This window comes from Rhineura floridana, chromosome 1 (genome assembly GCF_030035675.1).
Source record: "Rhineura floridana isolate rRhiFlo1 chromosome 1, rRhiFlo1.hap2, whole genome shotgun sequence".
Taxonomy (NCBI): domain Eukaryota; kingdom Metazoa; phylum Chordata; class Lepidosauria; order Squamata; family Rhineuridae; genus Rhineura; species Rhineura floridana.
In genome coordinates this window covers 239201258-239216124 of record NC_084480.1, presented here as the reverse complement: position 1 = coordinate 239216124, position 14867 = coordinate 239201258, and the positions used below count along the sequence as shown (strand labels likewise).

At 41.2% G+C, this 14867-nt stretch overlaps 1 protein-coding gene across 13 annotated transcripts in view; it reads left to right on the top strand.

Moving 5' to 3' along the window:
* MTCL1 (microtubule crosslinking factor 1) overlaps positions 1–14867 on the top strand; it is a 182311-nt gene that overhangs the window by 122544 nt on the left and 44900 nt on the right. For 8 of the 13 annotated variants that reach the window (XM_061595627.1, XM_061595642.1, XM_061595565.1 and 5 more), the window contains exons 8-9: positions 2211–2333; positions 4489–4719. The exons of 1 other annotated variant lie outside the window; for it this stretch is intronic. In XM_061595627.1, the coding sequence (XP_061451611.1) occupies positions 2211–2333; positions 4489–4719 (354 nt within the window). The remainder of the gene's footprint in view (positions 1–2210; positions 2334–4488; positions 4720–14867) is intronic. 4 more of the 13 variants (XM_061595574.1, XM_061595603.1, XM_061595584.1 and 1 more) reach the window with 2 other exon arrangements.

Here is a 14867-nt window from a genome sequence, read left to right as displayed (position 1 = left end):
TAGTCTATGTAAATCAAAAAGATTATGGTAGAGAGCCTCCACCACATTATGCTCGAATCTGGAATGCCTAACATTGAATGTGAATTAATTTTGTCTTTTTTGTTTTAGTATTTATAAGTTGATAGACAATGATAGGTGCTTTAAAAACGCATATTGATATATGTATGTGTCCTATATTTGTTTTTTAACTTTATCTTAAGAATTATCTGATCTCTATTATATATGGGCTTTAAATTCAATATTCTGCACCAAATGGGAGAGGGGAGTTTCAGGTTTGTTCTGGTTATATAATTTTTCTTTTTATGTCAAGCAGTACTTGTGTTTGGAGGCTGTAATTAATGTGTAATTCTGTATCCAAAAAAGTTAATAATAAAAAAGAAAATACAATTACAAACAATCTTTACAATTATAAAATACCTAAACCCATTCCAAATGGAACAGTATAAATTCAGCAAAAGTGGTGGGTCCTACAAAACAAAATACTTTAACAATCCATTTAATACTGTTAAAGAGATTTAAAAGTGGTTACACTTCTCATAGTTATGCGCACGTTTGTCCCCATCACCTGTAGTCAAAACCTGCAGGCCAAAGCCAACGTAGAATGAGTGTACACACCACAAGCAGACATCCCTCTTTGCAACCACATACAGCTGATTGAAAAATACAGTAATTTGTCTTCAACGTATGTTTTTGAGAACTGTTTGGGTTTTTTAAAGAAAAAACATTTTTCTCTTTTGGAGCCAAATTCAGTGTTATTACACACCACAATAAATCACTGGCTTGTATTCAAGCCGCACCGGCGGGGTTCTGCTGATGCAACGAAACTTCCATTTCCTTTCCATGCCTCACACCCCCTGATTTTGAGGGCATATAAGGGGGTGGAGGGGACAGGAAAGGAAGCAGTTCTGTTGTGCACACAGAAATCCCCTGCACTAGCAAAACTGCAGCACTGGACTTTGCCCACTGTTCAAAAGAGTACCATTTAAATTTTTACAGCTGCTAGTGTGTTGGTTTTTCCCCTTGCCATTTTCCAAAATCAGAATGTAATAATTCTAGATCATAGTCTTGATCAAATTAGTCTCTTCAACCAAGACATAAATGCTGGAAAGCAGGAAATGTGGAGCACTTGTACATAAGAACATAAGAAGAGCCTGCTGGATCAGGCCAGTGGCCCATCTAGTCCAGCATCCTGTTCTCACAGTGGCCAACCAGGTGCCTGGGGGAAGCCCGCAAGCAGGACCCGAGTGCAAGAACACTCTCCCCTCCTGAGGCTTCCGGCAACTGGTTTTCAGAAGCATGCTGCCTCTGACTAGGGTGGCAGAGCACAGCCATCATGGCTAGTAGCCATTGATAGCCCTGTCCTCCATGAATTTGTCTAATCTTCTTTTAAAGCTGTCCAAGCTGGTGGCCATTACTGCATCTTGTGGGAGCAAATTCCATAGTTTAACTATGCGCTGAGTAAAGAAGTACTTCCTTTTGTCTGTCCTGAATCTTCCTGTACTTCCTGTACCTCCCCCCCCCATTGTTGATACATCTGAAGCTATCGATCATCCAGCTTGAGACCATATTTGGTCCAAGACTGCCAGTTTTTGATCCTTAACCTATGGACATATCTTCAAATATATACTTAATTTTATTTTTCAGTTTTAATCATACATTTACCTTTGTTGCTGAGACTTGATCTTGGTGTGTGATTGCTGACACATATTCAAATATTACTATTTGAAGTTCTGCAAAATAAAATATGAATATAGGAATATAGGACGTTTTCCCATCAAGTCTAATAGAACTCATAAAAACATAAATAATTATTTGATGCCCACAACCTGCAAGTGATACACAATATCTAGCTTTAAACATCTAGTCTCTGGTCCAGATATAGTTACTCACAACATGTACACAGTCTCAGATGTACGTTTTACTAACTTTGCATCTAGGATGCAGATGCATGCACACATGCATCCACACCTTTTAATGCAAATGAGAAAAGTACTGAACACTCTGTCTTAATGTGAACACAAGCCTGCATGTTCAGTTCCTGATCCAGCATCAGAATCAGTTTCATTCATTAGAAAGTAGATTTCACAGATTACAAACACAATGCATATTTGAAGTGTCTTTTAACTGTGTAGGTATGAGTCTCAGTAATGTCTGTCCTGTAGATCTGTTATACTTGTAAGAATCTTTTACTCATTTGTCCTGCCGATCAGCTCAGGGACTGCCATGTTTTACCTGTACAGAATATGTCGATACAAGAGCTTCAGGCTCAACTTGAGCAGGAAGGGAAACTTCGCCAAGAGGAGCAAGAAACGTTTACAGAAAAGATAATACAGGTAAATACATAATGTGGTTGTTGGAAGACACTTTTGTCTATTTTTCTGACTATCAGGGATTCCTTATGTTTGTGGTAAGAATTTGGAAGTTGCTTAAATGTGTCAGTGCTGTTTCATATATAGTTTTGTTGTGAATTGGCTTTTGGAAGTACCAGTCAGAGGAAATTAATTGCATTGCCTTTCTGTATTAACCGGAACTATAATTCTGGCTTTCAATCATATTACCTAGACAATAAATCTCAAGGTTACAAAGATCTTTCTAGCACCAGAGATATTGTATGCTGTAACATTCTGCGATTCTTAATCCTGCTTCTCTCTGTATCCCAACTCTACCTCTTGAAAGTGTTGTAAAACCCATGTAGCCCAGGAATATAATAAATGGTCTCTGGAAACAGTTTTTCTCTGTTGGGCACTAGGACATCTCCAAGTGAGTTACGTTATTCCTAGAGCTTGAAGGCAAGTTGCTCTGTCTCCCTACAATGGAGCGTCAGTCCATTTCCTGCCTTTACTCAAAGCAGTTCCTCTTTTAGATTGTGCTGGCTGTCTAGCTTCTTCTATCTCAAGCAGTTGTCTTGTGATTACTGTGAATTGTGTTTGTCTGCATCATTGTGTATTGTCTCCCTTCTGGGTAGTTAATACTGTTAGTGACTGTTCCTTTAAGGAACACTTTTGGTCTGTTGGATCCTCTCAGTGTGGTGTGTTTGTTCCCTCAGAGTCCTTGTTAGTCTCTACAGTTGTTCCCCTTGATCAGTTTGTCCTTCCTGGTCACCTAATTAATTGTTGAACTGTGATTTTCATTCCTGATCATTGCCTACCAATTATTATTACCTGTTCCTTCTATGTAAAAAAAAAAGGAAAAAAAGATTCCTTTCATCTCATCATTTCTTAACCTTCCCACTCTTAGTCTTCCCACTTGTGGTGGGCCATCCTCAGTTGTGTGTGGCTCCCTGCTGCCAACTGACTTTAATAACGTCGAAGGCTGTTAAGAAGGTTGCTCCTTTGTCCTCTTTGAAGGTGTGAGGATTGGTAGCAGCAGCAACAAGCTCAGTGGATGTGGTAGCCAGAGGAAACTTTGCAGCAAACAACCTATCAGATCTGGTGCACTGGGCAGCCACCATTTTGACAAAAAAAAGTGGAAAGACAATTCACAGACCATCTAGAACTATTTTGGTGTATTACATTTCTGTAAATTTTTATTGGGTACAAATCAGTGGACATGGAGATTTGTCCTCTGCCAGATCTATGCCCATTTGTTTCCAGCCAGCTAAAATATATGATTATGTCAATCAATATTTATTCTAGATAAAAGCCAGATAGAAATCAGATAATTTTACTTCCTAAACAGAAGTTTACATAAATTGCTGTTTTCTTTGCTTTCTTTTCATTATTTCATTGGTAAAACAGATGTGAAAGTATTAGATATGACTGGTTTTCAGTTGTGCTTTCTCACAAGTGATATGTGATTTTCTGATGAATTCTTCTGAAACTACAGTGAGACTATGAACTTTTTGTTTTTTTCTTTAACTGGCTAGTAGCTTGGCTCATCCAGGCAATATATTTGGTTATATAAAGACAGAGTACAGTAGCAGTCATATTCTCCATGCACATGGTTTCTTCTGATTCCAGTGATGATTCCATTATTGTTTTAGAATCATTAGTCTCAGAAAGCAAGCAGCTCTCTTTCTTTAAGACAGAGAAAGGAATATTCCAGAAAGGAGAACTATTCTCACACAAACAGGAAAAAGCTAGAATTACTGAACCTCTGGATTTTTTATAAAGACTAGTTGAAAATAAAGTCAGCAAATGCAAATCACACACAGCAGTAACAGAGTCAGGGTCATATGATGAACATATTGAAAGGATGCAATGAAGAGAACATAGGACGTAAAAATGTTTATGCTGCAGAAGTCTGATCTAGCTTGTTAAAGTAAATGAGCTGTCCATTTCCTCAGCAAGTTACTCACATATGGCTAATTAAATTAAGTCTACAGCCTGTGTTCTTCAGGTTTCTCAAAAATCGTATCCCTTACCAAACTCAGTTGGCTGATGACTAGAATTAGCAGTCTTGGTTTATCTTGCCCATTTTTTAAAAAACACGTTTGAACCCTCAAGGGTAATGTCCTTTTGATGTTGTGCATGGTTGTTCTATTCAAAGCTGGAAGAGGATCATCTGCAGAGCCTACGGAGGAAAGACTTGGAGGTACAAAGCTTAACTTTGCAGAACAAATTGGAAGAGAAGACCTGGAGTCAGGAGAAAAACTTGATGCATCAAGAACTCAAGCATTTCAAGCAGAACACCTCTCTTCTCTATGTCAAACTGAAAGGGTTGCTGAAACAATGGCGACAAGGCAAGAAATTGGAGGAGCAGGGAGAGGATGTACTCAAGGTAACTGTCCCATGTCATTTAATGGAGTGAAACTATGAGGAAAAAATGATTGTTCTGTTAGGAACAAAATATACAGTATAACCTTGCTGCAAGTTCAGGTGCCAGATCATTCTGAACTGTGGCATTGTGATCAGTGTCACATTGATTATAGAGCAGAAAATATGCTGAAATGGAATTTTAAGCTATCTGTCACTGGTATTACTGAGAGATTTGCAGTACAGGCCCAGCTATATAGCAATTCTAAATTACCTGTAACTCATCTCTAAATCAGTCCTAAGCCTACCACAAATCTATGAAGCAAATCAATAGCCTTGCATTGTGGTGGCTTTCAGGGAAGGAAATTGAGCAACTGCTGGGGTCCCACATTTTAGGGGGCCCACAACATCTTGTACAAAATCCTGCCTGCCTCCTTTATATTCAGTCAGTCTCAATCGGCCTTGTCTTTAACTCAACAGCATTACAGGTGAGCAAGTGCCTCCCTACAAAAACACAGACAGAGGACCTTTTCCCTCTTAAGCTAGGCCCATCCACATCAGTAATACACTAGCTCATTGGCTGGGAACTGTCCTTGTGCCTTTTTTTCTGCTCATGCCCAGTTTGCTCAGGACATCAGGAGGAGGCAGCAGTAATTTTGTTTTAGTAAGAGATGAAAGGAGAAGAGATTCATACTTTCACAGATACTGTTTCATAATGAAATCACAGCACAGTGGAGGAAATATTGTCCTTCAACCAGGGGCAGCCCTAGACTAGCTGTAAGCAGCTGGCACCCTAGGCAAACCATGCAATCGGTGCCCCCACCCTCAAACCCTAAGGGCAGATCTAGACTGAATTTTTTTGTAAACAGAAGCATTTCCCCCCATATTCCATTTAATGTTTTTCAAGTGTATTTATTTAAACAGAGGCATAATTATTCGGTTTGGCTGTCCATCTGTCCAACCAATGTTTCTGAGATCAGATAAAATTAAGGTTGCCTGGTCCATGGCCTGAGACTGATCCTGTATCTTTAGGAGAAGAGAAGGTCAGCCACGAGCAGGTGTTCTTGCAACTCTGTAATGGGAAAAACCACAAGGTGGAATTCTCCCTCCCCCCTCCACAACTAAAAGTTAATACAGAAGACCTCTTGGAGGCTGGGCCTGGCAACCAAGAGGTCTTCTGTATCTTTAAAAGTTGTGCAGAGGGAAGGGAGAATTCTACCTTGTGGTTTTTCCCATTACAGGGTTGCAAGAACACCTGCACTTGGCTGACTTTCTCTTCTCCTAAAGATACAGGATCAGTCTCAGACCATGAACCTGGCAACTTTAGATAAAATAGATATATGAAATTTTCAGAATAAATTTGTAAACAACAGCTAGAATGTAGAGTGGAAGTTGCCCCTCCCTCACCAACCCATTTTACTTGTTAGCAGAGGGGTGCATGGTTTTACTACTTGTACACCACCCAGTATAGCAATGCTGTTAGGGATTCCTCTCTATATTCCCTTAGCTCTATTGCTACAATGGCTCAGGTAAATAGGCAAGCATCAACTCCTCTGTGACAGTTTGTCTTTTTAAAGGTCATAGCTATGACTTGAGCCCCTGTAACCTGTTACTATTATACCCCTTCAGGTATATGTTGCTACCACAGATACCCTGTATCTGAATCAACCTTTAGCATAGCCAAATAATGAGGTGTGTGTGTAAAATAAACAATATTTAAGAATAGATGTATTTTTAAATGAGCAAAATTACTTTGTGTTCATAAGCATATGGTTTCAAAACAGGCCTTTTCTTCCTTCACATGTTACTGTGTATTTTATAACTTGTTAAGATCCTACCTGACCTACCCACCTAAAATATACCTACTCTTAACTCCACCCTTTCACCATCTAAATGAAAAACAATGTTTATTTATTATTTATTTATTTTATTTTATTCATTATTAGATTTATATCCCACCCTTCCTCCCAGTAGGAACCTAGGCCCAGAGCCCAATAAACCAACTTTGACTCTGCAGTCTCTACCATGAAACGGATCCGAGCAATCCAACACCAAATCTCCCAACAATCCTTAACTGCCAAACTGCCACGTGCTCAAATGTTAACCTTTCACTCCCACTCACTCAAGAATGTTAAGATTGCTGCCCTGGGCTCCTGCTGGGAGGAAGGATGGGATATTAAATAAATAAATAAGATTAGTATTAATCAACCATTTCTCTTAAAGGCACACATTTACAGAGGGAGTGACTTACAAGGTGAATTCTATGTATGCCTTTAAAACAGTAAAAGCAATAATAAAGTTAATAACTATATATGGGGTCTCTACCTTTTTGGGCCCATGGGCACATTTCAAATTTTGGGAAAGTGCCATGGACACTGCCATAAAAGGGCTGCCACAGGAAGAGCATGGCCAGTCATAAAACTGCTGCTATGGCGGTGTGAACAATCCCAATATTTACTACTGCAAACAAAACATGCATATCACAGAAGGCCTAAAGACAAGTAACTTGTCCAAGATCCTTAGTAAAAGGCTGAGTTGGGCCATATGAGCCCGAAAACATAAAGCCACGCCTTTGAACCCACAGTCTTCTGCTCCAACATAACATCTATTTCACAGAAGGCAAGTCATTTTCCAAATAACTTCTAAATAAAATGCACCACCCATGTCCATGTGAACACTTTTTCTGTGCCACACAGACCCTTTGTCCTCCATTTTCTTCTTCCTCCGCCAGCCTTTGGCCTAGATCCTCCATTTTTTTCTTACCCCATAATAACTACTGTACCTTTCCTTCTTCCACTGAAGAACAAGGGCAGCTGCTCACTTGTTATCTCTACTCTTTTCTCCTTTAAATCCACATGCTGTCATGCTGATAGTGTCCAGTTAAAACTATTCTCTTCTGTCTCATTGTCCTGTCCAATCAGAACCGTTCTCTCAGTTCTAATCAGTGTTCTAATTAGAAAGGGAACAGTTTTAACTGGTCTCTCTGCTGCTGATAGTGTCCATTTCTAATTCTGTGGCCAATTATAATGGTAGAAAGCCTAAGAAAACTGTGTCAGTCAGAGCTAAGAAACATTGGTGGCCATTATAATTTATTATTGTACAGTGAAGGGAGCAGAAGGTCTCCGTGAGCATGCTTGTGCCTTTTGGCTCTGTATTGAGGGCCCTGAGCCTGTAGTGTATGTGAAGTCAGTGTGGTGTAGTAGTTAGAGTGTTGGACTGGAGTAGTAGCAATTGCAGCCCAACCATAGTCAGACATTTTTAAAATTATTATATTTATACCACACATTTTTTTCTCCAAGGAACCCAAGGCAGCTTACATGATCCTCCTGTTCCTCTCCATTTTATCCTCACAACAACTTGTGAAGTAGATTAGACTGAGTCAGTGACTGGCCCAAAGTCACCCAGTGAGCTTAATGTCTGAGCAGGGACTAGAATTGACTGGGTCCTTCTAAACCAGCATGTCCTGGGGGCATATCGTCATGCTTCCCAACACCCCTTCTGATGCAGGTGGCACGGACTTAAAAGGGCGTGCCCTCACACACACCTGCCATCACCTAGTATGGCAACCCCTTAGGGATGCCCTCACCGTCATCTTGGGTGGTGGCAGGCATGTGTGCACAGTGTGCTAAAGCAGCAAGCCTATTTAAGACTGTGCCGCCTGCATGGAGGAGGTGTTTCCTGGGAGTGTAAAGCTCCTGCCTCTGCTCCATTTTCCTCAGCAGCTTTGAGTCTTTGGGCCCTGCAACCCAATGCTTGTGTGAATCACAGAGTGGAAGTTCCACCTTCCCAGCTTAAGGAGGGGCCCATCAGGGACCCTTATGGGTGTCAGGGGCCCTCAGCCAGTGCCTGACCTGGCCACCCACTGGCACCAGCCAGGTAGATTCTGTAAGAAAATGGGCAACAATACAGTAATGCCAACGTTCATGGGCCCCCCTTATGTGATGCCCGGGACAACAGTCCTCTGTATCTCTCCTTTAAAAGACCTTATAAAAGCAAATAATGTCCTCATTTGACTATGGGGCAAAAGTTCCCAATTCCTCAGACTTCCTCTGGGCTAAAATGCAGTTACTTTTCTTGTATGGACTACCTTATTTGTTATAATTCATATTTCCTCTGTACAGGCACGGGAATTGAAATGACAAATTCAATTAACCGTCCCACTACCAGGAGCCATTGCAAGGATTCCCTTTAGCAGAACATGGCTTCCCTTCCTCTCCCCTTGCTCTCTCCCCAAATTGGCCCCACAGCACACAGGGGGAGGAAAGGGGAGATAGCTCCGTCAGGCAAACAGAAATGTTTGTGCTGACCAAGTGATCTCATTAGTGCTACATAGAATTGAAATAATGGCATCTTCGTTACTTTATTTGTATTTTTCAAATTTGTATTTTTTTTCTTCAAATTTGGCACACTCACCCCTTAACTTGGCACCCTAGGCGACTGCTTAGTTCACCTACATGGACAGGCTTCCCCTGCCTTCAACCTTTTCCACTCTCACTAACAGCTAAAGAAGAAGAAGGGAGTGGTGGCACTGATAGGTAACTTGTTTGTTGAGCAGAGTATCTGCTTAGGAAGGTAAAAGGCTAGAGCTCCTCTCCCAACAACAGAGCCATATTATAATGGTGCAGTTGTAGCAATGCACTAGGACCCATGCCTGCAAGGGGCCCCAGACACCTAAGTGTTCATTTAAAAACAGAAGTTGTCTCTACTTCTTCAAGAAAGAACGTTATAAAGCAAAATGTGTAAGCAACTTTTAAAGTAATTTTTGTGAGATGAGCCTGTCTGGTTGTTCCCACCTTTCAGTGTTTTTAGCCAATTATTGAAGTCAGAGCTATGAGTGACAGGTGAGTTGTTTGGACACTAGGCAGTAAGAATCCCTGGGATCCCAAAGAGCTGCTTGTGCAGGAGCTGAAGTCCAGACACTCATAGAGAATAACTTTATAGTTAACTTTTTAAAAATTGTTTTTATTCAATTTTACAGAATAAGACATGTAACATTCATGTAACAATAAATTAAAATCATAACAATATACCTAGAGGTGTTAAATCTGTTGGTCTTTTCCATATCATTCATAGTTATAGGACAATGGTATACATGTCTGCTCAGAAGTAAATCTCTGTTTAATAGGGCTTAGTCCCAGGTTAGTGGGTATAGGATGGGAAAAGCTTTGGCTATGTGGCAGTATATAAATGTAATAAATAAATAAATTTATCAAAATTAAATTATTATTACTAAAACAACATTATTCTATAACATTTTAAAATCCTGTTATCTCAGTGGTTTTCCCATTGGGGCAGAATATTACAAAGTGGGAGCAGGTTTATTTTATTTTTTTACTGAGAAATAAGGAAAAATACCAACTCTATGTTTTTCCTTACTATTTTACCTGTGAAAATAAACTAGTAAATAATAAAACCATTTTTAAAATGAAAACAGATTGCTCTGGTTTCCACAGCCTGCAATGTCTATAGGCCTAAAATGATTCCTCTTAGAAATCAATCCCCTGTCTGCACTAATCTAAGGGTCAGCTCAGCTGAACACAAATGGGACTTCTGCATGTAAAACTTGGAATAATCTATCCAGATTAAGATTGGCTGAAGTCTTTCAGCTGTACTCATTTGCAGGGAGGGGGCAGAAAAACATGGGCCTCTATAGTATTAAGATGAATCACTCCGGTTAAAGGAACTAAAATTTGATGCCTATGATACAAGCAGCCCCATTTTGCAGTCCTATTATGCCTTTTCCTGTATCTTCACACTAGCCTTGTGAAGTAGGTTAGGCTGAGAGTTGGTGACTGTCCCAAGGAAGGAAGTTATTAAAAACAAGAAAAATGCACAGATTTCGCAGGCCTTCAATTTATTCAGTAAGTGTAATATTCAAGATATTTATCGCAATTTATGTGTAGTGCTTCACATTATTCTCACTGTACATGTAACTGTCTGTTGCATCTGGTAACAGGTCATTTTCAAATTGATAAAAGATTATCTCTGTTCTTCTATGTCACAAGAACACCTTTGGTTTACAGTTGAACGTCAAGTTAGGAGAGGCTTGGATATAGAGTAGTGGTTTGATTGAGGACTTTGTTTCCAAGTAGGCGAAAAAACTTTATTTCATTAAACAGGGTATTAGAGAATTATACAGTCACGAGAGTGGCTGTATACTATAGCTAGCATGGATTTTTCACATTCCACAATGTTAAATTGAAAATACCCCCATGCCATACTGATGCTTCCCATAAGCTCATTTCAAAACAAAACATTACAAACCTTAGTCCTGAACTCAGAAATGCTTGCTTAACAACCATCTCAATTTTCAAGGCGATACACAAAGCAGTCAGAGAGAACAGAGAGTTCAAAGTCTAAAAAGAGAGAAAAAAAACCCAGAGCCCTTTTGGACTTCTTTCTGTCAGAGTTCTCATAATCTGTTGAAATGCATTAAAAATCAGCCATGTTCATAGAGTACCTGTAATCCTATTACTGACCTTGCCCCCACACTCTGACCTTCATCTTCTGCAGTTTAAAAGTTAAAAAAATGCCTGGCTGATTTTTTATTAAGTTAATACATTTTAGCTGGAACCCAATTATAACTTCGGGCATGCTCAGTAAGAACCAACTGTCAGTGTTCTAAAAGCCAGACTCACAGCTGCTTGGCTTGGCTAATCAGGGAGCCACACCCACACCAGACTTTGATTTCATTTGAGACAGTCATGGCTTCCCTCAGAGAATCCTGGGAAGTGTAGTTTGTGAACGGTGCTGAGAGGAGACTCCTGTTCCACTGAGAGAGCTCCATTGGCCAGACTGGTTTAACAGTCAGCCACTCTGATTGAAGGTCTGTGAGGGGAACAGGGCATCTCCTAGCAACTCTCAGCACCCTTCACTAACTACACTTGCCAGGATTCTTTGAGAGAAGCCATGACTGTCCAAAGTGAAATAAAGGCCTGGTGTGGATGTGGCCAGGGACAGCTTTGGTTTAAATTTGAATGGGAGGCTACATGTGCCTGCTGTAGAATAAAAAGGTGGGGGAAACACTGAAAAGCAATGATACTGTTCACAATGTTTTCTTTTGGAAAGGAAAGGGGCTTCCCCTCTGCCTAGTGCCTATCCACCCAATCTCCTCCCCTCCTCCTACCATCCCTGCCCCTCCCCCAGGTCAGTGTTGGACTATGACCTGGGAGATCAGGGTTCGAATCCTGACACAGCCATGAAGCTCACTGGGTGATCTTGGGCCCATCACTGCCTCTCAGCCTCAGAGGAAGGCAATGGTAAAACCACCTCTGAATTCCTGTTTACCATGAAAACCCTATTCATAGGGTCGCCATAAGTCAGGATCAATTTGAGGCAGTCCTTTTCCATTTTCAAACATGATTGCACAGAAATAAATTCTATTGAACTCAAAAAGTATGCAAATGATCAAACCCTCCCTTCTCCACCTCCCTATCCTCTCCCTCTTGCCCCTCCCCTCCCCCTTCCTTTGCCCCCTCCCTCCCCATCCCCTTCCAATCCCCTCCTTCCCCCTCCTCCCCCTTCCTCCTTCCCATGGTCAGTTTTACCTATCTTAAGCATGATTGCACAGGAGTAAATACCACTGAACTCTATAAGCATGCAAATAATCAGACCTGCTTTTCCTCACATTCCCCTCTCCTCTCCCTTCCTCCTCCCTTCTTCCTCTCCTCCCCTTTTCCTTCTTCCTCTTTCCCTGCCCACTCCAGGCTTCCCTCCCCATGGTCAGTTTTAGCTATCCTAAGCATGATTGCACAGGAGTAAATCCCACGAACTCAATAAACATGCAAATGATCAAACCTACCCTCCTCCCCCCCTCCTGCCTGCTCCCTTCCCCCTCTTCCCTTCCCCATCCCTTGTGGTCAGTTTCACCTGTCCTAAGCATGATTGCAGGGGAGTAAATGCCAGTGAATTCTGTAAGCGTGCAAATGATCAATCCATTCCCAGTGAAACAGGCCTCATGATAAGATGGTATCTGCTGTGTGGTCAGGCTATCCCGGTCTAGAAATGGCTGCAGTTGTCTTACCAGCAGAAGCTGGTAAAAGGCACTCTTAGCCACTGAGATCACCTGCGCCTGCGTGACAAAGATGGATCTAGGAGCACCCCCCAGACTACGAATTTGCTCTTTCAGAGGAAGTACAACCCCATCCAAAGCAGGCAACTGACCAGTTATTTGAACTTGGGAACCACCAACCCACAGCACTTTTGTCTTGCTAGGATTCAGACTCAGTTTATTGGCCCTCATGCAGTCCACCACCGAGTCCAGGCAGCAGTCCAGGGCTTGCACGGCCTCCCCCGATTCAGATGTTACAGAGAAATAGAGCTGGGTATTGTCAGCATACTGCCGACACCTTGCCCCAAATCTCCTGATGACCACTCCCAAGGGTTTCATATAGATGTTAAACAGCATGGGGGACAACTGCCAGGGGGCCGAAAGATAATCACCCAATGCTATTCTCTGAGAGCAACCCTGAAGATAGGATCAGAACCACTGTAAAACAGTGCCTCCAATACCCATCTCACCAAGTCGGCCCAGAAGGATACCATGGTCAATGGTATCAAAAGCCACTGAGAGATCAAGTAAGAGTAAAAGGGTCACACTCCCCCTGTCCTTCTTCTGATAAAGGTTATCCATCAGGGCGACCAAGACTGATTCAGTCCCATAACCAAGCCTGAACCCAGACTGGAATGGATCAAGATAATCTATTTCATTCAAGAGTACTTGCAATTGCTGCACCACAACCCTCTCAATCACCTTCCCTAAAAAGGGGGTATTTGCAACCGGTCGATAGTTGTCACAAACCAATGGGTCCAGGGTGGGCTTTTTCAGGAGTGGTCAAATCACTGCCTCTTTCAAGATGACTGGAACCACTCGCTCCTGCAATGATGCATTGACCACACCCTGGATCCACTCGGTCAAACCCCCTCAGCGAGCTTTAATAAGCCAAGAAGGGCAAGGGTCGAGAGGACACGTTGCTGGCCACATCAATGCAAACACCTTGTCTATGTCATCATCTATAGTGAATGCACCAGCCAAGCAGGAGACCTGATCTCCTCTCTGAGATATTGTACTGCCCTACAAATTTCTCAAAATGCAAACACAATTTGGGTTGGTCTTTCACAGTCCAATCTACTTCCTGTGTAGCTTGGAAAAATTTGGTAACGTGCCTCTGAGTATATGGTGAGTGGTGGCAACATCTGCAATCAGCTTATATAATAGAAAGAAGACGTGCTGTGCTGACCTTGTTTTAGCAGGGAGGAATCAACATTATTAAGACAGTTGATAAAGTTCAGATGGTCACTTTAAATATGTCTGATTTATTTGCAATCTGAAGTTTCCTATAGGAAATGATTTTCTTTTGTTTCTATTTCTGTGAATATGTGAAGTATAGCAACACTTCGCAAAATTTACCCTAAAAAAACTCCAAAAATAATTGTGGAATAATGGCACTGACTGTTCTGCAGAATAGTCTCCAGTGGACATGAGGAGTGTCTCAATTTGCACAAGATAAAACAATGGGAGGTGAAATATATTCTAGCAAAATTCTAGGTGTGCTCTATGTTTTTAATTGACTGTGCCCACCTTGCCTTAAATGAAGTGGTTTAAACATCCTCTTTTTTCCAACAGCTAGAGTTATTGCAGAAGTAGCAACATTTTGTAATCAGTCTGATTACAATCTGCAGTTTCAGATTCAACTGTTAATGCATACAAAATAGAAATAGAACGTAACCTCTAATTTGAAACACAAAAGACTGTCTTCACCATCATATGACATTGACCAGTAAAAAGACTTTGAAATCAATAAAAATAAATTTGATACAGATTTCTGGGGTGAATAATGAGGGAAATAAAATGTTCTAGATTAGATTCTCTGTAGAAACATTAGTAACACAGGAAAGAAGCAAAGTAAAAAGAATACCAACAAACATACAAAAATATAATTCTCCATCTTTGGAGATGGCAGGTGTTGCCACCACTCGCCATATGCTCAGAGGCACATGTTACCAAATTCTTCCAAGCTACACAGGAAGTGGATTGGACTGTGAAAGACCAACCCAAATTGTGTTTGCATTTTTACAAATTTAGAGGGCAATACAATATCTCAGAGAGGAGGTCAGGTTTCCTGCTCCCCTGGTGCATTCACTATAGCTGCCCAATTTCCCTGCTTTTTAAAG